The sequence below is a fragment of the Stenella coeruleoalba genome, assembly GCF_951394435.1.
Source record: "Stenella coeruleoalba genome assembly, chromosome: 19".
NCBI lineage: Eukaryota > Metazoa > Chordata > Mammalia > Artiodactyla > Delphinidae > Stenella > Stenella coeruleoalba.
The window spans coordinates 36,090,948-36,113,246 of NC_137165.1; the positions used below are offsets into that span (position 1 = coordinate 36,090,948).

Here is a 22,299-nt window from a genome sequence, read left to right on the forward strand (position 1 = left end):
AATATATATGGATAAGACAGCCCCCAGAGTATGAGAACAGTGTTGAAGAACACATATAGATATGGAACATGTAGATGCATGTAGGAATATTATTTATCCCAGAAAGAAAAAAAGAATAAGGGGTACATTATTTTTTTTAAAGAGTGATCAAAAGAGGTAGATGCAATTGAAAATGAGAAGTTAGGATAATAGAAAATGATTGTACTGTTCAGCACCAAGGTCATTAATTTGATGATGCAAATTTAAATTTCTTCAATAAGAGCTGTTTTGGATTATCACCCATGGCAAGTAAGAAGCCAGAATTGAAGTAATCACATGTTAAGTATCTTTTTAAGTTTAGAATTTTTGTCTTTGGGTTTTCTATCATGCATGTTTGGGCTTCTCCTTCAGAGACATGGGAACAACACAAGTGTCACTTACAACAATTGAAAGCATCCTCATGATGACCCTTGAATTGGAAAAACTGTAAGTCGATTTTTCTTACATTTATTTTCACTCAGTTGTTTTTTTAGGTTTGTTTTATTATTTTATTAAGTCAGGTTTATTTATGTATAATTTTCATTTAACCAAATGCACTATTTTTAAATATACAGTGTGATGTGTTTTGACAAACGTATAGTTCTGTAGACACCACCACATTTGAGGTAAAGAAAACGTCTGCACTCCCAAAAGACTGCTCATGTCCCTCTGTAGTCAATCCATCCTCCTCTCTCTACCAGCCCCTGGCAACCACTGATCTGATTTTTGTCCGTATAATGTTGCCTTTTCCAGAATATTTTATAAATGAAATCATGTGGTATGTAGCTTTTTGGTTTTGGCTTCTTTCACTTAGCCAGTATCTTTGGAGATTCATCTGTTTTGTTGCACCTGTCAGTAGTTCATTCCTTTTTATTGCTGAGCAGTATTCTAGTTGAGTGGATACACAGTTTGTTTATGCATTCATCGTTCGATGAACATTTGAGTTTTTTCTAGTTTTTTGGCTATTATGAACAAAGCCTCTGAAAACAGTCACATGTGTGTCTGAACATATGTTTTGTGCGAGCATATGTTTTCATTTCTTTGGGGTAAAATCCCTAAGGGTGGGATTGCTTCATCATATGCTAACTGCATATTTAACTTTTTAAGAAACTGCTAGACCGTTTTCTAAAGTGCCTGTGCCAGTTTGCTTCCCCACTGGCAGTCTATGAGTGTTCCAGTTGCTCCACATCTTCACCTGATTCTTATATTTAAAAAAAAAAAAATTTAGCCTTTCTAGTAGGTGTGTAGTTGCATCTCATGGTTTTTGCCACATTTTGCGTTTCTGTAATAGCTGATGATGTTGAGTGTCTATTCATGTGCAAATATATTTTAAAATGAAGTGTCTGTTCAAATCCATTTTTAATTGGATATTGTTATTGAGATTTAGGAGTGCTTTATATAAAAAGCAATGGAAAAAGTCCTTTCTCTCAAATATGTGTTTAGTAAATATCTTCTCCCAGATTGTGACTTATCTTCATTATATTAAAGTGTCTCTGAAGACTAGAAGTGTTAAGTTTTTGAAGAAATCTAATTTAGCAATTTTTCTTTTTTTTCATATTTATTTAATTTATTTGTGCTGGGTCTTAGTTGCGGCAGATGGGCTCCTTAGTTGTGGCTCATGGGCTTCTTAGTTGTGGCATGTGAACTCTTAGTTGCGGCATGCATGTGGGATCTAGTTCCCTGGCCAGGGATCAAACCCAGGCCCCCTGCATTGGGAACTCGGAGTCTTAACCACCAGAGAAGTCCCTTAGCAATTTTTCTTAGATGGTTTGTACTTTTTTGTGTCTTATCTAAGAAATCTTTCTCTGAGACCCCATTGTCTAACCCATAATGACAAAGATTTTCTCCTATGTTTTCTTCCAGAAGTTGTATAGTTACATTTAGGTCTATGATTCATTTTGTGTTAATTTTCATATATGTTGTGAGGAAAGGGTCAAGTTTAATTTTTTTTTTTTGCAGTTGAAAAAACTATTTCTGTAGGACCCTATTGTGACAGTTTATTACACAACTTACTGCACCTTAAATTGTGCCATCCCCCTTACAATATGGGAAGCTAATAGAAACCTTCTGTTATGCCAAGGCTAGGTGAGAGGATTGCATGACATTAGTATGCGGAAAGGGCCCTGCATTTAGCAGTCTGTTCCAACCGTCTTTGTCAGGTCAGCTGACAAATGACTGTCTTCACCACGCCGTCACACATTGGTCACTGCTCTAGCCTCATCTTCCTCAGCCTCCCACAGAATCTGCCACAATTGCGATCCCTCTCTTGTCAGCTAGATGCCCTCCTCTCTGGATATTAAAAAGTATTTCCCTATGTAATGACAATACTGTTAACACACAGTACTAAATAAATTAAATTCCTACACAATAATATTACTTAATAAAGATTTGCTATTCAAATTTCCCCAATTGGCTCTCTCATATAATATCATTTCTTTTAACAGCTTTTTGAGGTATAATTGGCATACAATAATCTGTGTTCACACACACACATACATACACACCATGAAGACATCACCAAAATTAAAATGGCCATCACCTCAGAAAGTTTCTTAATGTCTCTTTGTAATTCTTCCTTCCCATGGTTCTTTGCCCTTCCCAGTTGCCATGCAACCATTGATCTGCTTTCTGTCTGCATTTTCTAGAATTTTATGCAAATGGAATCATACAGGGCATACTTTTTTCTAACTGGCTTCTAACTCAGCATGATTATTTTAATCTTCATCCATATTGTTGTATATATCAGTAATCCATTTCTGTTTATTGCTGAATAGTATTCCATTATATGGATGTACCACCATTTATCTATTCACCATTGATGGACATTTGGGTTGTTTCAGTCTTTGTCTATTACAGATAAAGTTGCTATGAATATTTGTGTACAAGTCTTTGTATAGATGTATACTTCCATTTCTCTTGGGTAAATACCTGCAAGTAGAGTGGTTGGATCATTGGTAAGTGCATGTTTAAGTTTTTAAAGAATACCTATTTTCCATAGTGGTTTGATCATTTTACATCTCTACCAGCAGTGTATGAGAGCTGCATTTTCTTCACGTTGTGGCCAACATTCGCTATGCTCAGTATTTTTAATTTTACATAGTTTAATAGGTGTGTAGTTGTATCTCACTGTAGCATCCCTAATGACTAATCATGTCAAACATCTTTTCATATGCTTATTTTCCATCTGTATATCTTTGAATCTTTTATCTATATTTTTCTCAAGTTTTGAGAGTTCTTTATATATTCTGGAAATTAGTCCTTTATCCAATATGTAAGTTGCTAAGTATTTTCTCCCATTCTGTGACTCATCTTTTCGTTCTCTCAGGAGTGTCTTTTGCAGGGCAGAAATTCTTAATTTTGATGGTGTCTAATTTATCTATTTTATTCTTTTATGGATTATGCTTTTGGTGTTGTATCTAAGAAATCTTGCCTAACTCAAGGTCAAGGTCATAAGCCTTGAAATCAGTTACTGTTAGTTCTTCAACTTTGTTCTTTTTCAAAGTTGTTTTAGTTATTCTAAATTTTATTTCCATATGAATTTTAGAATTAGCTTGTCAATTTCTATAGAAAAGCCTACTGGGATTTTGATCTATAAATCGATTTGGGGAGAATTGATGTCTCAACAATATTGAATCTTCTGATCCAGGAATACATTATATCTCTCCATTTATTTAGGTCTTCCTTAATTTCCCCCAGCAACATTTTACAGTTTTCAGTGTGCAAGTCTTTTACATCTTTCGTCAGATTTATTCTAAATATTTTATATGTTTGATTCTATTATACATAGTATTTTAAAACTTTGATCTCTGATTGTTTGTTGATATAAATTAATCTTTTTTTATGTTAATCGTGTACCCTGCAAACTTGATAAACTCATTTGTTAGTTCCAGTAGTATTTTTGTAGATTCTATCAGGTTTTCTACATAATCATGTTATCTGAAATAAAGATAGATTTACTCCTTCCTTTCCATTCTGAATATCTCTTTTCTTTTTGTTGCCCTATTGCACTGGCTAGAACCTTCAGTGCAATGTCAAATAGAAGTAATGAGAGCAGACATCCTTGCCTTTGTCCTGATCCTAGAGAGAAAGTACTTTGTCCTTCACCATTAAATATGATGTTAGGTATTTTGTAGAAGTCATTTATCAAGTTGAGGAAGTCTCCTTCCTTTCCTAGTCTAATGAGGGCTGTTCTTTTCTTTAATCTGGAATGGATGTTAGATTCTTTCATTCTTTTCCTGCATCTATTGCAATGACTATGTGATTTTTCCCTTCTTTTCTTTTCTTAATTTGTTTACTTATTTTTGGCTGCATTGGGTCTTCTTTGCTGCACGCAGGCTTTCTCTAGTTGTGGCGAGCAGGGACTACTCTTCGTTGCAGTATGCAGGCTTCTCATTGCGGTGGCTTCTCTTGTTGCAGAGCACGGGCTCTAGGTGCACGGGCTTCACTAGTTGTGGCACATGGGCTCAGTAGTTGTGGGTCACGGGCTCTAGAGCGCAGGCTCAGTAGCTGTGGTGCACAGGCTTAGTTGCTCCATGGCATGTGGGATCTTCCCAGACCAGGGTTCAAACCCATGTCCCCTGCACCGGCAGGTGGATTCTTAACCACTGCCCCACCAGAGATGTCCTGATTTTTCTTTTTTAGTGTACTAAGTTGGGTAAGTTGATTTTCAAATATTAAAGCAACCTTTCATTTTTGAGATAAACCCCACTTGGTCATGATGTATCATCTTTTTATATATTATTGGATTTGATATGCTAAAATTTTGTTAAGAATTTTTGCCTCTGAGTTCATGAGAGATATTGGTCTATAGTTTTCTTGTAATGTCATTGTCTAATCTTGGTATAGTGAAAGTTGGCCTTATAAATAAGTTGGGAAGTATTCCCTTCTCTTCAACTTTCTGGTAGAGTTTGTGTAGAATTGGCATTATTTTATTCCTTAAATGTTCGGTAGAATTTATCAGTTAAGCCACCTGGACTTGAAGCTTTCTTTGTTGGAAGGTTTTAAACTGCACATCCAATTTCTTTAATATCTTTACTCTTGAATAAACTTTAGTAGTTCATGTCTTTCAAGGAATTTGTCCATTTCATCTTGAATTTATTGGTATAAAGTATTCTATAATATTCTCTTATTATCCTTTTAATATCTATAGTACTTTTCTATTTTGCAGTTTATTTATTTCTACTTTGATTTTTATTGTGTTCTTTCTTCTCTTACTCTGTGATTAATTTGCTCTCGTTTTTCCAGTTTAAGGCGGAAGTTGAGGAAGCTGAGTACAGCATTAGCAATATCCCACATGTTGACATAATATGTTTTCAGTTTCAGTGAGTTCAAAATAGTTTTCGATTTCCCTTTTGATTTCTTCTTTGACCACAAAGTTACTCAGAAGTGTGTTTAGTTTCCAAATATTTGGAGCTTTTTCAGCATTTTTAATTTCTAATTTAATTCCATTGTGGTCAGAGACATATATTGATTGACTAAAATCCTTTAAAATTTTTTTTTAAGTATTTTTTTAAGTTATTTTTTTGCTGCGTTGGGTCTTTTTTGCTTTGCCTGGGCTTTCTCTAGTTGCGGCGAGCAGGGGCTACCCTTCGTTGTGGTGCACCAGCTTCTCATTGGATGGCTTCTCTTGTTGCAGAGCACAGTCTCTAGGTGCGTGGGCGTCAGTAGTTGTGGCACACAGGCTCTAGAGTGCAGGCTCAGTAGTTGTGGTGTACAGGCTTAGTTGTTCTGCAGCATGTGGGATCTTCCCTGACCAGGGATTGAACCCATGTCCCCTGCGTTGGCAGGCAGATTCTTAACCACTGAACCACCAGGGAAGTCCCAATTCCAATATTCTTAATCTTTTGTGTAGATCCATATTCCAATCTGGTGTCATTTTCCTTCTGCTTAAAAATACTTCTTTTAACATTTCTTATAGTGAAAGTCTACTAGTAATGAGTTCTTTCAGCTTTTGTATGTCTGAGATAGTCTTTATTTTGCTTTTGTTTTGACAGATGTGGGTATAGAATTCTAGTTTGATAGAATTCAATTCATTACTTTAAAGATGTTATTCCACTGAGTTCTCGTTTACATTGTTTCCAACAAGAATTCTACTGTCATTTTTATCTTTGTTCCTCTGTATGTAGTGTATAGTTTTTTCCTCTGGCTGCTTTTAAATTTTTCTCTTTATTGCTGGTTTTGAGCAATTTGATTATTTTTTGTGCCTTGGTGTAGTTTTGTCCATGTTTCTTATGCTTAAAGTTCATTGATCTTCTTGACTTTGTGTGGTTTTTTTTTTGTTTTTTGCGGTATGCGGGCCTCTCACCGCTGTGGCCTCTCCCGTTGCGGAGCACAGGCTCCGGACGCGCAGGCCCAGCGGCCATGGCTCACGGGCCCAGCCGCTCCGTGGCATGTGGGATCTTCCCGGACCAGGGCACGAACCCGTGTCCCCTGCATCGGCAGGCAGACTCTCAACCACTGCGCCACCAGGGAAGCCCGCTTTGTGTGTTTATAGTGTTTACCAATGTAGAAAAATTTTGGGTATTATTTCTTCAAATGTTTGTATTTCTCCTCTCCTTCATGGACTCTAAGTACACATGTATTAGACCACTTGAAGTTGTTGCACAATTTGCTGATGCTCTATTCATTTGTGTTGTTGTTTTGCTTTGTTACACGTTTTGTTTCATTTTGAATAGTTTCTATTACTATGCCTTAATGTTCACTGACCCTTTCTTCTGCAGTGTCTAATCTGTCATTAACCTCATTCAATGTCTTTTTCATTTAGACATTGTTTGTAATCTCTAGAAGCTCAATTTGGGTGTGTTTTACATTTTCCGTGCCTCTACTTAACATTTTCAGTGTTTCAGTTCAGTGTCTGGGTTTCTTAACAACTGAAATACAGTTATAATAACTTTTCTTCATGTATAATAACTTTTGTGTGTGTGTGTGTGTGGTACGCGGGCTGCTCACTGTTGTGGCCTTTCTCGTGGCAGACCACAGACTCCGGATGCGCAGGCTCAGGAGAGCCTCATGTGTAATACCTTTCTAAATGTTCTTTTCTACCAATTCTAACATCTGTGTAGATTATGGGTTAGTTTTGATTGGTTGCCTTTTCTCCTCAGTATGGGTCATATTTTCCTACTTCTTTGCATGCTTGGCAATTTTTCATATGATAACAGATGTGAGTTTAGTTTATTGTGTGCTATATATATTTATATTCCTGTAAAAGGCTTGGGTTTTGTTTTGTGTGAAATTAAGTTACTCAAAACAATTTTATTCTTTTACGTCTAGCTGTTAAGATTCGTTGGGTAGGAGTCCAAGTAGCCTTTAGTCTGGAGCTGATTATTTGCAACTACTGAGACAAGTCCTTTCTGAGTATCATGAGGTTTTCCAGTCTGACTTGTAGGAACAGGTAATATTCCTACAACCCTGTGTGATATCCAGTTATTCTTATTATTAATCCTTTCATGTGGTTCTTTTCCTGGCATCAAGTAATTCCTCACACAAATGTACTGACCAATACTGTGTTGAATTCTCAAGAGATCCCTCTGCATATCCCCAGAGTTCGTTGTCTGTGCACTTCTTTTCTCTCTCATACTCTGCTTTGTGAACTCTAGTTACCTTGGTTTTCCCAGACCCTCAGCTCCATTTCCTCAGTCAGGGAGTCCACCAGTCTCAGCCTGGACTTCTCTTCCCTGTACCATGACCTGGAAACTCTCTCAGAGAAGTAAGTTAGGGCTATTATAGGTATCACTTCATTCATTTTCCATCTCCTGGGGATCACTGAACTGTATTGCCTGAGGTCCAGTTTCTTGAAAACTGTTGTTTCATATGTTCTGCCTGATGCTTTCATTGTTTCAGGTGGGAGGTTAATTTGCTCCTTGTTACTTCATCTTGGCCAGTAGCCAATAACATTCTTTAAGTCTGTTTTATTTTGATACAGGGTCCAATTAAAGATTAGTCATTGCATGTCATATCTTTGTTTCCTTTAATCTAGAATATTTCCCTACTATTTTTTTTTTGGTCTTTTATGACATTGGCATTTTTGAAGAGTCTAAGCCAGTTGTCTTGTAAATTGCCCCACAATCTGGATTTGTCTGTTTCCTCATTTGATTCAAAGTAAACGTTTTGGGGAAGAATACTATATAGGGGATGTATTCTTCATACTTCATCACTTCAGGTGGCCCAGTGCTAAGTCTGATCACTTGATTAAGGTGGTATCTTCCATATCTCTCCATTGTGAAGTTATTTTTCCCCTTGGTAATTGATAAATAATATGAGGTGTCATACTTTGGGATCAGTGAAGATCCTACTTTCAAACAACTCTTCACCCAACTGTGCATCAATGATAATCCTTGTCTGAATCGATTATTACATTGATACTTGCAAAATGACACTTTCCTAATCTAGCATTCCTTTTGCATTTATTAGCTGACATGATTCTATAGAGAAGAGCTCCCCACTTTTCATTTTGAGTATCATTATGAGCTCATGTGCTTTTTTTAAAATTAACTATGTTATACCTTATTATAATGATCATGTTATTCTTTGGAATGTTCCTTTTGTCTAGATTTGGCCAATGTGATCTCTGTTATTGTTTAACCAAATGATGCTTTTTTATTACGAGAATAATTTCTAATATATTACTACTGACAAATAGGACCTGAGAAAGGGACTCCAGAAGGTGTGGCCTTATTCAGACTCTTCTTAGAAGTCTGCCTTCTTCCTGTGTACTCTCAACCCAAAGTGAGGCTTTGGGGTTGGAAGGAGATACTTCTGAATCAAATTACAGATCAATGTCACCCAATTCTAATCCCTATTCCCTTTTTTCTAGGAATACCACACCTACTGCCATCCTAATCCTTCTGTTGGACACCTCTCTCCTCCTCTATATTTATTTACAACAGTCAAGAGCAGCAATTGGCCAACCGGCCCCTATCCTGTTCTCCAGTCCATATGCCCCAAGAACTCCTTTTTGCACTGGTCTGTGGTGGCCTTGGACTCCCCCTTCTACCTACTCAAGTAACTCTTTTATCACAAATTTAATTACCAATGTTTCCATTTATAGGATCTTACCTAGCCATATGGCCTGCTGCCTCTGCCAATTTAAAGGTACTATTGAGGTTGTCTGTAAGACAGTCAAGCTGCATTGTGACAGTGAATGCCTGACAGACATGACACGCTGTGGTGAGTCTCAATTGTGGAATAATAAATTTTTAATTTAATTTTTAAATTTTTAATCAAGGATGATAAATTTTAAAATTAATGATGTAATTGCATTATTTTAATTCATTCATTCAGAGTTCCAGATCCCTAAGTTTCTAAGGACCACCCCCTTGCTAAAAATCAGATTCTTGGTTACATTATTAAGCTAATAATAGCTCAGGTAAATTGTTAGCTTAGTAATGTAACTGATCCGCATACATAAAGGAACCAGAGAAAGGAATGGAAGGGGGAAGGGAATTCACATTAATGACCACATATCCTATGCTGTGCTCTCTGCAAATGAGAACTTATTCATATAGCACATCACATTTTGTAAACTGATTTATATACATTAAGTCTCAGGCACTCTTTGTCTCATAGGAGAGGAGTAAATATACTTTTGTTTATTTTGTGTGTTTCTGCAATTTTATAAAGAGTACAGGTGATGCTGTTTTATGTCCTATTTGGAGCCTGGGATTTTCTGGTTCCATAACCAGAAGCTGCTACCTAGCCCTTCTAATGGACGGGAGAGCTAGTTTATTCTTAGACTGTCTAGCTCTGAGCTTGCTCTGAATCTCAAGCTGTTCTATCCACAAAACACTCAGGGGGGTTCAACTATTTTTCTATATATTAGATTTATTGGCACTAACTTGATGACTTCCAAAATGTGCTTTCATGCCCAGGTAGCTTGAATACAAGTCTCTTTCAGTGATCTAGAGCACATCCTACAAACAACACTTTGCTACTTATATAAAGACAATATTGCTGATTTTTCAACACGGTTTTTTTTTTTCTGGCCGTGCCACACAGCTTGTGGGATCTTAGTTCCCCAACCAGGGATTGAACCCGGGCCACAGCAGGGAAAGTGCCGGGTCCTAACCACCAGACCACCAGGGAACTCCCCCAGACAACTTTTTTTTACTAATTATATTACTCCCTTCTCCCCCAGATGTGGGCAGAAAAGGCATTTTTACTCTCCTTTTACAGGTGAGAAAAAACAAGATCAGAGGTGTTAAGTGCTATGACCCTCGTGCCCCGATCTCCTGTCCCCAGTCTGGTGCTCTCTGCAAGCCCATTCTCCTCCTTTCTCATGACCCTCCCCTCCTCCTCTGACCCTCACCAAAACTACTTTTAATCCTTTTGGAAGAGAAGCCCACCTGCACAATGGTACACATTGCCTTCACACAGTCAGAAGCTTTGGACAGTTCCCCAAGTAAAGCTGGAAATATTAGAAGTAAAATGAAATGAAAGCAAAGTAGCCAGCTGAGAGAAGTTGCTTGTTCCCTTCTGCAGTTGAAGACCTCAAGTATTATTCCATTGATTTGTTGAACATTCCACATTGGCCTATAATCTGGCAAATCTCTTAACTTATACCCCAGATCCCGCCCAAATTTTAGCAAAGAGCCAGGGCGGACATAGTGTTCTTTTCTGTATAGATCCTTGTGTTATGGGCGCTGGGATATGTGGAAGCAGGGACTGAGCAAAGGACTCGGTGGGCGGGTGGAGAAGGACATGTCCAGATGACGACCTGTTAGCGGCGGTTGCTGTCGTGGTCATCTGTGATAGCAGCAAGAACACAAGCACACTGAGGGGGTGGAGAGGGGAAGCCTCACACTCCTCTGCCTCTGAGGCAGGACAGGATGGGGTATATGAATGTGAGGAGTCACAGTAGATCTGCAGAGAGTCCAGCTGAGTAGGGGAATATTTGTCTTCCAGCCTTGCCTTTTCTTCAGTACTGGCCCCTGGGAACCAGTGGAGTAATCCTGAACATAGTTACTATATTTCACGCTACAGAATTTTCTGAGTACATAGCCCCTTTTTCAAGAGATATCTTTTTCACATTTTGTTGTTGCCAGTCATAGGCTTAAGTGTGGGTTTCTTTTTCTCCTCAGTGGCACTCAAACTTTGACTGATTCCTAATTTATTTGGCTGTGGACTGACAAAAAGCTGTCCCATCAGTGTTCAATGATCAAAAACAGTCCCTTCTTTTTTGACAGATGAAGAAACATCTATAGAGAATGCAGAAGGATCGTTGATGAAGGTGTTACAAGCCCGCAAGAAGAACACCACTGAGCTGACTATTGAGTCAGAGAGGGCGTCGTCAGATAAAAGTGCTGTCAGCTTGTCAGGCTTCATGAATGAGCAGCTGGACTTTAATAATAAAAGTGATATTATCAGTACACTAAACCACATACAGCCTTATACCTCAGAGGGAAATCTAGGAGATGTGGAATCAACATTATTCCCATTCATTCAGCTTCTTTTCTCAAATACACCAGATGGAGATATGCCGCAGGGCCTTTTGAAAGGCGATACAAGGAGCCCTTCTGTTAAACCTGTAGCCAAGAATTCAACTAATAAAAACAAACTGAGGAAACTCCATTTTGCGGAAAATTTGTTAGCTGCAGAAACTCAAGAAAAAGTTGATGAGGTTAAAAAGGAAGAAAAACCTGCCACGCGTACGCGTTCCAACATTTCAAGTGCCACGTTTAAACGCTACATCTTTCAAAAGAAATTACAAACTGCCCAACCACAGAAAGACAGCCTAGCAAACCCTGAGAGTACAGAGGAAAGCCTGCTGAGAGTGAACAGGGTCCTCAAGGGCCCAAGGGGCATACAGAAAATGCACCTCAAAGCAGTGGGAGATGAGAGTGTCAGCGGGAAACAGAATGCCCAGCCATCTGAGGTGAACACTGCTGAAGAAAGAAGGCTCAGGAGGCCATCCCCAAGAAACCTGAAACAGCTTCTCATGGTGCAGAGTCCCAGGAAGCTGGTGGGAAAGTCCTCCAATGCAGAGTCTGCATTCATAAAGGAACACAAGGCAGCAGGCTCCTCTTCCCAGAAACAGTACTTCAAGGGCAGGCCTTCTGCCTCCATCCCTCCAAAATCCTCATCTGAGGTTAAAAGCAGATCGAAAGACTTATCCGACACTATTGATGTTTTAGAGGATGCGAAGGCTAGAATTAGAAGTATTAAGGACTTTGAACTAATCTCACATACTGGAAAAAAATACATCTTCCATAAAATTAGGTCTCATCGGGTCCAAAGAAAACCCAAAGGCAAAAGGAGTCGAAAGTTCAGAAAGAAAAGTTCACTCACTAGAATGATGCTTGCAAGCCCTCCGTTCTCTGTACTGAGGAGTCTCATAAATTCCCCTCCACGAGAGGCTGCTTCATCTTCAGGAGAAGTGACTTCTCAGGAAAAGCCTTTTCCAGAATTATTTTCTCTTTCAGACCCTTCTACAGAAAACACTACTTCAGGAAACAATACTGCACAAAATGTTTCTGAACAAATTATTTCTACAGGAAACTCTACTCTGCCAGGAGTAACCGGCCCTGGAAACACTACCCATAGGAACGTCTCCACTGCACATTCTACTGTTGCTGCAGACAACAGTATGCCAACTGTTCAACACACCAATGCAACACGATGGGAGTACCACAACACGGGCACTGAATTATCCTCCAAGCCCACAGGCTTCGCTTTCCCAGGGCTCACATCCCCGGGTGATCAAGTTGAAACTCAGCTAAACCAGCAGCTACGGTCCCTCATCCCCAACAATGACGTGCGAAGGCTCATTTCTCATGTTATAGAGACTTTACAAATGAACTGCTCGGAGACCCATGTGCAGCTGGCCTGTGCCAACCTCATCTCTAGAACAGGCCTCCTGATGAAGCTTCTCAGCAAGCAGCAAGAAGCAAATGTGTCCAAAGCGGAATGGTATACGGACCAGTGGAAAGCTGACAACTATATCAGTGAGAGCACAGAAGCCCAGAGTGAGCAGAAAGGGCAGGAGTCAAGTGAGGTGAGGGTAACCCCTGACACATGGGACCTGGACTTTTACTCAGTTTAGGACACGCCATTAACGTGCCCAAGCAGGAATGCCATGGGCTCCTAGTCTGTATCTTATCTTCAGCCATGAAACGGGCTAAGACAGTGATCTCCCACTTTGCTCATTTAGACCGTGTGGCACTATTCCTGGGGCAGACGAGAAAAGGCATGACACAAGATAAATAAATTGTAGAAGAAAATGCTAATGATAAGATGAATAACATTAAATCTGGCTTGTTCTTATAGAAGCTACTAGCCTGAAAGGATTGGGTTTTATAGTAGTTTAAGAATAGTTAGTTATTGTTTAGAATAGGTTTAAGAATAGTAAGTTTTCATCCCTTCTATCTCCTTGTTTTTTAAAAATTGTTATTTATTTTTTTAGCTCACAAAAGAAGTTCCAGGATATGGCTATAACAACAAACTCATCTTGGCAATGTCCGTAACTATAGTAGTGACGATTTGGGTTATAATTCTCTGTCTCATTGAGGTAAGGACAATACTTAATTCAGATTCAGAACCCACAAACTGAGAATTAAATCCACCTTTCCACCTACTACTACTTGATTCTTCTCTTTAGTCATGAGGACTGACATACACTTTGTTCTTTTACTGAAAAGTATATTCCTAGATTTTTTTTGTGGGTTTTTTTTTTGGCAGGGGCTGCGTTGGGGCTTCATTGCGGTGCACGGGCTTCTCATTGAGGTGGCTTCTCTTGTTGTGGAGTACGGGCTCTTGGCGCGTAGGCTCAGGAGTTGTGGCGCACGGACTTAGTTCCTCCGCAGCGTGTGGGTCCTTCCCAGACCAGGGATGGAACCCGTGTCCCCTGCGCTGGCAGGCGGATTCTTAATCACTGCGCCACCAGAGAAGTCCCCACAGGATTTTTAAAGGAACTCCACTCCCAGGAAATCTCTATGGAATTGGATCCATGATAACAAGCCATTGGACTATTTTGACAAGTTAAGTTTATAGGAAGGCCAGAGTTGACGTGATAGTAAAATTCCTTCAACTCAAAACACTATGCTGATTTGATGTACTCAGCAGTCACTCTCATTCTACTTTTGATTTCTTTCCTTGTTGGCTGAAATGATGAGAGGTATACGATCTCCAAAGTCATGGAGCTATCAGTCACCCTGGGAGAGATAAAAGGACATGCCTAAACGATAAAAGTGGGATCTTTTCAATTCCTTAGGTTTACTTAGCATCTTTCTTCTCCGGTGTATTAGGAATTGTGTAGATAGGTTCCATTAAACCACTGCAAGTAAAATCCTGCAGCAGGCTACCCTAAAGTATGTCATGTTTATAGTAGCCTATTCCTGGAGGTAGCCTGTTTACCTTTTGTTCAGTTACACAATGGTTTATTACTTTTCCCCACAGGCAGTTGCTAACATTAAAAGAGTGACTTTAATAAGCTGACAATCTTGATTCTACCCTTCGAATCCAACCTACTTTATTTACCTTTTCTCTTGTAATGGCCTCCCTCCATTCCAGCCAAAGCGGCTCCTCACTATACGCTCGTTACACCATACCCATTCCTACTTCGGTCTGTGCCTTTGCCCATCTAAAATTCCTTTATTTTGCTTTGCCTGTGGAAGTCCTATGAATCTCTGAAAAGCCAACTCAAGTTCAGATATCTTTCTTCGTAAAGCCTTCCCTGAATACTGCAGCCCTCCTGATCCTAGTCCTGGGAGGTTTGTCACCATTTCTTAGGGGCTATAGCAAAGCAGTCCCCTCCCCTCAGAACTCACAAAAGTGGTAAGCAGTTTCTTAAAAGGCAGCCCCCCAAGAGAGAAACACCAAGGTTAGCACATCGTGGAGCTGAGCAGAGATGCGTAAGGACCAATGGCTTGCAGCCCTATCAGACTTGAATACAACCTGACATGATGTACTAACTTCTAAAGAGAAATGTGTCTGTCTGCAGAAGGGTTGGTCAGTAGTGAAAGCGTAGAAAAGGTGAGGAGAGACCAGCATGGGCAGTGCCCATCCTCACATTGCCCGAGAGTAGAGAGGGCACCTTAGGCAGCATAACTGAAGAGTCAGGACCCCTAGCCAGGCTGTGCCTGTGGAGGAGCTGGACGGATCCAGCTACCTCAGGCCTTCCCATTAAATTCTCGATTCAGCTGATTCCTTGTCTAATTCTGTTCTCACCAAGTAGCCTCCGATCGTGTGATTGTGCTTTAGTGTGCCACGGAGGCCTGTCCCACAGAAGGCAGTTCTCTCATTGTGTAGACACGGATGCCCTGTGTGTAGAACAGATGTATTTCTCATTGTCAAGTAATAATTTGGCATTCTGATTTTTGATCAATCCTGTGATATTGATAAAGTGCGACCGCCACAACAGGAAGACGTGAGTTCTCTCTTGGTGAGGAAGAGTATGATTTCTGAGCCTAGGAGGCTGGGGACTGGCATGGGGTCAGCTTGCTAGTCATTGGCCATTGCCCGGACTGTGCCCTCTACATCTCCAGGTGGCATATGGCCTTTTGCTTTTTTAGAATTTCTGGAAAGTCCCCTTTTTATTGTTTTTAACTTCTATGTAGTTTAACCTTGCATTTGTTTTGTTTTGTTTTGTTTTGGCCTGTGGGATCTTCGTTCCCCAAGTAGGGATTGAACCTGTACCCTCGGCAGTGAAAGCGAGGAGTCCTAACCATTATTTCCTCTCCCCACTTATATGATAAGCTTTTTGAGGACAGGGGCCATGCAGTGTTCTTCCTATGGTAGACAGTAATGGGGTTCAATGGAAGAGAGATGAGGCATTATGTCAATTCCACAGTGAGGAATAATGCAGCCGAATATTGATTTGAAGTAGCATAGAGTCCAGCAAGAGACCCATGTGTTCTTAAGACTTTTGAAATGTCATGTTTTAATATTCGAATCCGTGGAAAAAAATGAATTAATGGTGGTAGAATAGCTGCCTGGCTCTTTGGGGGGTAAATAATAGCAGATCCCCATTTTTCATCTTAAATAAACCTATTTCCATAAATGTGAAGAAAGACCACATAAAGGCATTAGAAGAAAATGAAAGCAATATTTTTATAATCTTATGGTGGGAAAGAGCCTTCAGAGCCTGATGCCACAAGCAGAGCCTTTGATACATTCCACCATCTTGTCTGTGACACCAGCTTAGCACTGATTCATGCCAAGCGTAAGAGGAAGAGTTTTCCATATATTGTCTGATTTAATGCCCACAGTCCTCTGAGGATGATATTACTATCCCTCCTGCATAGATGAAGGAGATCAATGTGAGGGCCCAGTGGCCAAACCAAAAGCAGAAGCCAGTTTCACCCGACTGCAAAGCTTGTGCTCCCTACTCCACTCTTTTGTCGTGTCTCCTTAGAGACAAAAACACTGGTAAGATTCGAAACCCTGAAATTCAATGAAAGCCAGTATTTCTTTACTATGAAGAGTTGTTTGTTTGGGGGTGGTGGGGTTTGACCATGCTCTGCAGCTCGCAGGATCTTAGTTCCCTGACCAGGGATTGAACCTCAGGCCACAGCAGTGAAAACGCAAAGCCCTTACCACTGGTCCACTAGGGAACTCCCAAGAGTTTCATAAGTCAACAAGAAGAAGACAAAGAGTCAAGGGGAAAAGGGGGCAAGGGCTGTGAAGAGTAGGAGGTGTGTTGACAGTCTGCCACCATATCTGCCCGTCCTCTCCTCATGGCTCATGTGGGGTGGGTTTTGTTAGCGAGGCCTTTGTCACCTCATGACGTAAAAATCATCTCTAATATTTTCTTCAAGTACTTTTATAATCTGTCTAGAATTTGTTGTATTTCTTTTTTAGTGTGGTTGAGGTAGGGAATCTAACTTTTTCCCCCTACATGAAGATCTAGTTGTTTTCAAATCTTTCACTGAATGGTTTATTCTTTCTTCCCTGGTCTAATATACTATCTTCATCTGGACTCTATTCTGTGATCCAGTTATCTTGTCCTGTACCAGTACCAGTATCACACTGCTTAATTCTAGTTGCTCTATAACATATTTTGTATCTGGTAGGACAAGGTCCTACTCTTTGACCCTCTTTTTCATACATTTCATAACTATTCTTACATATATTCCCTACCAAGTGTCAGCTGGCTAGGTTTTATTTAAAAATTATTTTGGATATAAATGGATTGCATTGAATTTGTAGGTTAATTTGAGGAGAACTGACCTCTTGACAACATTCTAGGAGGATGGTATCTCATGCCATGTAAGTACTTCTTCTTAAGGTCCTTCAGAAAAGTTTTAATATTTTCATCACATAGGTCTTACAAATTTTTGGTTAAGTTTATTCCTAGGTACTTTATGCATTTTTATGGACATAGTAAATGGGATGTTTCTTCTGTTGTTTTGTTAGTTATTTGTGTTATATGGGAAAGCTATTGAGGCTTATATGTTGATCTCTTGATTTTGTATGGAGTCATCTTCCTCATGTTACTTCCAATAAAATTTTGGTTGATTCTTTTGGTCTTTTTAGGTCCCTCATTTCATATGCAAATATGTTTGTCTCTTCCTTTCCAATACTTCGTTTTTCTTATCTTACTGTTTAAGACCTCCTCCACAATGATCAATAGTAGCAGTGATCATGGGCATCCTACTCTTGTTCTTGACTTTAAAACAAAGCTTAGGGGCTTCCCTGGTGGTGCAGTTGTTGAGAGTCCGCCTGCCGATGCAGGGGACGCGGGTTCGTGCCCCGGTCCGGGAAGATCCCACATACCGCGGAGCGGCTGGGCCGGTGAGCCATGGCCGCTGAGCCTGCACGTCCGGAGCCTATGCTCCGCAACGGGAGAGGCCACAACAGCGAGTAGGCCCCCGTACCGCAAAAACAAACAAACAAAAAACAAAAACAAAGCTTAGGTTTCTGCTAGATACTTTTATTTTCTTTTCCTACTTCTAAGAGTTTTTATTAGGAATTATCTGTTGAACGTTATCTAAAACAGTCAATAAAATATATCGCCGGCTGCATGCAAGACCCTAAGTTAGGTACTGTGGAAGAGTCAAAGGATTTTGAAACAGGGTAGAATGCCTTTACTTAAAAAAGTTATCATCTCACTGGGTAGAAAAGATTTAAAGTAAAAAGGAATGAATAAGGATTTGGAAATAGTTGTAATGGATAATCATGATCATGTTTTCTTTCAAAACAGACTTATTCTCACAGAATCGCAAAAGACGAAGATACAAAAAGCAGCAGAAGGTAAATATTGGTCTCTGAAAGCAGAATTTTTCAACTAGAGGAGAACTTAGAACTCATCTGTTTCCATTTCCTCACCAAAGGCCGCAAGAATGTTTAATTACCCTAATGGTTTACCCTAATTTATGTATCAGCAGAATTAGCTCCCCAGCCCAAGCTGAGTTAGAACAGGACTGGCACAGATTCATCTGCTTTCACTAGTCCTTTAAGGGAAGAGGGTGGACGGGGAGGGGTTTTGGTTGTACCTGTTCCTGCTGGCCTGACGCCTGGTTCCTAGGCATCAGGCCAGACCAGACGCCTTCTAGGAGGCTCTGGGGTCGGGAGGGCCACATGGTTGGGGATTTAGGGGCTGGCCTCACTCAAAGCTGACAAAAGGTAGAACATATGAGTCCCTTCTGTAAAGTGGCAAGAAAACTTCCCTTCTCATCCTACTGTTTTTCAGTCCCCTACTCTCTATTCCCTTTATCCAAACCTCATGGAATTTTAACTGGGAGAAACTTTAGACAGTAGTTTGTCTCATCCTTTTATAATAAGGAACTGGAGAAAGAGAAAGGGAAAATATCTTGTCCCATGGTCATACTGCTAGTGATTATCAAAAAGAAGATGGTCCCTGTCCACTGAGGACTTCTCTACTGATCCTACTGTGCTTGGGCTGTGAGCTAGATTTTATGTCACAATTCAGTAGACACATACTATATGGACAGAAGTAGTTTCTGAAACACACTTATTGTGCACTGATTTGTGTTCTATTCTATTTGTATTCAAAAAGAGTATTTTGTGCTTCCCTGCGGGTCATGGCCTTTAAACTGATTCCACTTTTCACTGACACCTCAGTGATACCCTGCAGTATGAAAGTCAGAGAGCTGTAGATAACTTTGCTCGTTGGGTTCACGTGTTTACTTGGTGTGATTCAACTTATAGGATAGAGCAGCCAGGAAAATAAAAGCACCTTCTCCCCACACCCACACCCCCAGCAAATGCTGCATGTGCGACTAAGTCCGAAGCGGACTGGTGTGAAGCGCATCTAGAGAGTACCGTGTTTCTGCCCAGCGCCCTTGTGCAGTGTTTTCACCACACGAGGGCACTTGGCCAAGGGCCAGGAAAGGTGAACGGGGCTGAAAATCCTGCCTATACTCCATGCTAAGCCACATGCAGTGGTCTCCCCGGAGACACTGGGGGTCCACTTTGGACAGACACAGAGAACTTCTGGAAGGCCAGCGTGCATGGAATGAATTTCAAGATCCCGGGTCTGTGGTGATTTTGCTCATTGTGATTATGGACTGAGGTACCCGTTTAGTCCTAATAAGACCAGAGATAACACATTGTGCGAGAGGTGAAAAATGACATGTAACACTAACTGTGTGTGTTTTCCTCCAAGGGGCTTTTTTCGATTTCTGTGGCGTAAGAGAAGCTCAGGGGAAAGTGAGAGTCAGGTAAATTTGAGGAGGGTAAAGTACTGTGGCCAGAGAAAGCAGGGGAGATGCAGAATTAATATTTCCCTTTCTGTGTTCTAGGAGGGCGTTTTCGGGGCAAGGGGGCCACTTCATGCCACGGGCCTGCCGTAGAAAGAGGATTTCACCGCCCAGGGTCAGAATGGAAGGGGTAAGGAACTGAAGTAGCACCGACGAATGGGGTCAGAAGGACCAAGACAACTGATGATTGCAAGACAAATTTTATTATGCTACAGTTGCAGATTATATAGACTAGAAAAAGGGAGGTTGGTTGCCAGATGGTGGTTTACATCATCTAGGGACTATCTTGGCTTCAAGGTTAACTTCCCTGGGAGGAAACCCATAAGCCCAGAATCATCCAGAATAACCTGCGTGTGCAGGGGGGAGACAGCTTTGCTCGTCTCAGTTTCCATTCTTTCTGATCTCTGGGCCCTGGTGGTTTATCTCCCGTGGAATGGAACAAGGAGGGGAACAAGTAGGCACAGTCCCTTCGAGCAGCGGCGGCATGCCTGGCATGTCCGCAGCTGGCTCTCAAGGCTGAACGTTTCCCACAGGTCCCCCTTTTTTATTTTTTAATTTTTGTTGCAAAATAATTCCATGAAGCTTAGTGCCGAGAGTAGTATATTGTTGCATGAGGATACAAAACAGACATGAGAAGATTATTATCGATAACAGGCAAATTATGGCCAGGGTAATAAATCCTGACCACCCTCCGGTAATCCAAGACTGAGGGTTTAACCACTTTAAATGATCCAGTAAAGTTTGAATTACATCTTCTGGCGAAATGTCAAGATGTGCATTTTGCATATCCTGAATTTCAGCATTTAACTTTTTAAGATCAAGACTAATATTATTATCTGACCAAACACTCAGCAGATGCATTGTTACTTTCTCTCATTCCCAAATAGAGTCATTATACTTATAAGGAGTAACACAAATCCATGTATACTTTGCACGACAAGCTAAACGCATCCTCAATTTTAACGCTGCCATCTGATCTCCTCTCCTTCTTCTTTTTCTGAATCAACACTGTCAAATTTTCGTGAGAGATGCAGAGCTTCTTCAACTTCTAAACTTGTTGTGAGCTGTGGCGAGCCATCTATTTGCTAGCCATCAACCTCTCCCCTGCAGAATGGCCAAATTTATCAACAGTGAGAAAATTTAAAATAAACAAAGCATGATTTTTAAGGTTATGTGGTGGTGTTCTGTATAATTCCCCCTTTTTTATTTTTTCAATAGTTAGCTTTCAAGATCTATTTGCACGTTCTATAATACCGTGTCCTTGAGGGTTATGTGGAATGCCTGTAATATGGGTAATTTGTAATGAATTACAAAATGTTGCAAAAGCAGCACTAGTGTAAGCGGGCCCATTATCTGTTTTAATAATTTTAGGAATATTCATAAATGCAAAACAATGTAATAAACGAGTAATAACATGTTTGGTAGCCTCTCCGGTCTGTGCTGTAGCACAGAGGAAACCAGAATAGTATCAATAGTGACATGAACAAACTGTAATTTCCAAAAGAGGGGATGTGAGTAACATCCATTTGCCATAAATGACTAGGTAATAATCCACGAGGATTAACACCATAATGTGGAACAGGAAGGTGAGGTAAGCATTGTGGGCATTGCTTAACAATTTGTCGGACGGCTTCACGAGTAAGGGAAAATTGTTTGCGTAAGGTGGTAGCTGATTGATGATGTAAAGCATGGGAGTGTTGTGCTGCTTGTAAAGGAGTTTGATCATAACTCACCATAACGCAAGGGCGTCCTGGATATAAACCATGTTTATTTACAGTACGCAAGTAGCGAATGCAATACATTAGCCATTCTTGACAGCATGACGCACGGAAAGGAGGAGTATGGTAAATTGGGATATGTCCTGCTTTAGGGAAAAGAGATTGAGGAGGAAGAGTAACTTTAACTTTATTTTTGGGAGGAAAATGCACAGGATAAAGATTATGTTTAGATCAAGTTAAAACACCTGCAGTCGCATTAAGTTTAGACAATGGACCAGGCAAGTTAGAATGAGCACGGATGTGTAGAGCTGCAACAGGACCATCGTGGGAACGAGTAAGCTGTTGAAGCAAACGAAAAGAGGATGATAATTCAGGGTCATTAGTATGTCCTACGGTAGCAGTTTCCAAAAGAAGTAATAGATCAATAAGGTATTTACTATCAGAAAACAGATTAAGAGACACAGAAGGAAAATGCTCAAAAGCCATAATAACAGCATGTAGTTCAACACGCTGAGCTGAAGTCAATGGAGTTTGTTCAATCAATTTTGTCCCGTCGTCAATGAGTACAATAGCCATTCCTGAGGAGGACCCGCTGGGAAAAACCAAAGGTACATGTGGAATAGGGTGTCGTTGGATTATAGAAGGAAAAATGTAAAGATTATTTTTACTAAATTGAATTATCAGCAGGATAATGACATTCTAGGTTTCCTGGAAATCCTGCAAGAGCAAGTCCCCATTCATTACTATGTTGAAAACGCCAATTGTGCTGACTAACTGAATAAGGGATAATAATTTGAGAAGGTTCTATTCCTATATGTTGTAAGCATCTAGTTCTCCCTTGCATTATTAAATTACTAATAAGTTCATAATAAGGATTAATAACTTTAGAGGGTGTAGTTTTCATATGAATC

The 22,299-nt window shown here is 40.2% G+C and overlaps 1 protein-coding gene across 1 annotated transcript in view; it reads left to right on the forward strand.

Moving 5' to 3' along the window:
- The window catches only part of LOC307177778 (uncharacterized protein), a gene marked incomplete at its 5' end in the record, with an annotated part of 44,417 nt that extends 23,537 nt beyond the window's left edge, over positions 1-20,880 (forward strand). The window contains 7 exons of the mRNA XM_079905213.1: positions 391-465; positions 9,065-9,183; positions 11,199-13,006; positions 13,415-13,519; positions 18,152-18,201; positions 19,577-19,631; positions 19,713-20,880. Of these exons, the coding sequence (XP_079761339.1) occupies positions 391-465; positions 9,065-9,183; positions 11,199-13,006; positions 13,415-13,519; positions 18,152-18,201; positions 19,577-19,631; positions 19,713-19,763 (2,263 nt within the window). The 3' untranslated portion in view covers positions 19,764-20,880. The remainder of the gene's footprint in view (positions 1-390; positions 466-9,064; positions 9,184-11,198; positions 13,007-13,414; positions 13,520-18,151; positions 18,202-19,576; positions 19,632-19,712) is intronic.
- Positions 20,881-22,299: the final 1,419 nt, after the last annotated feature.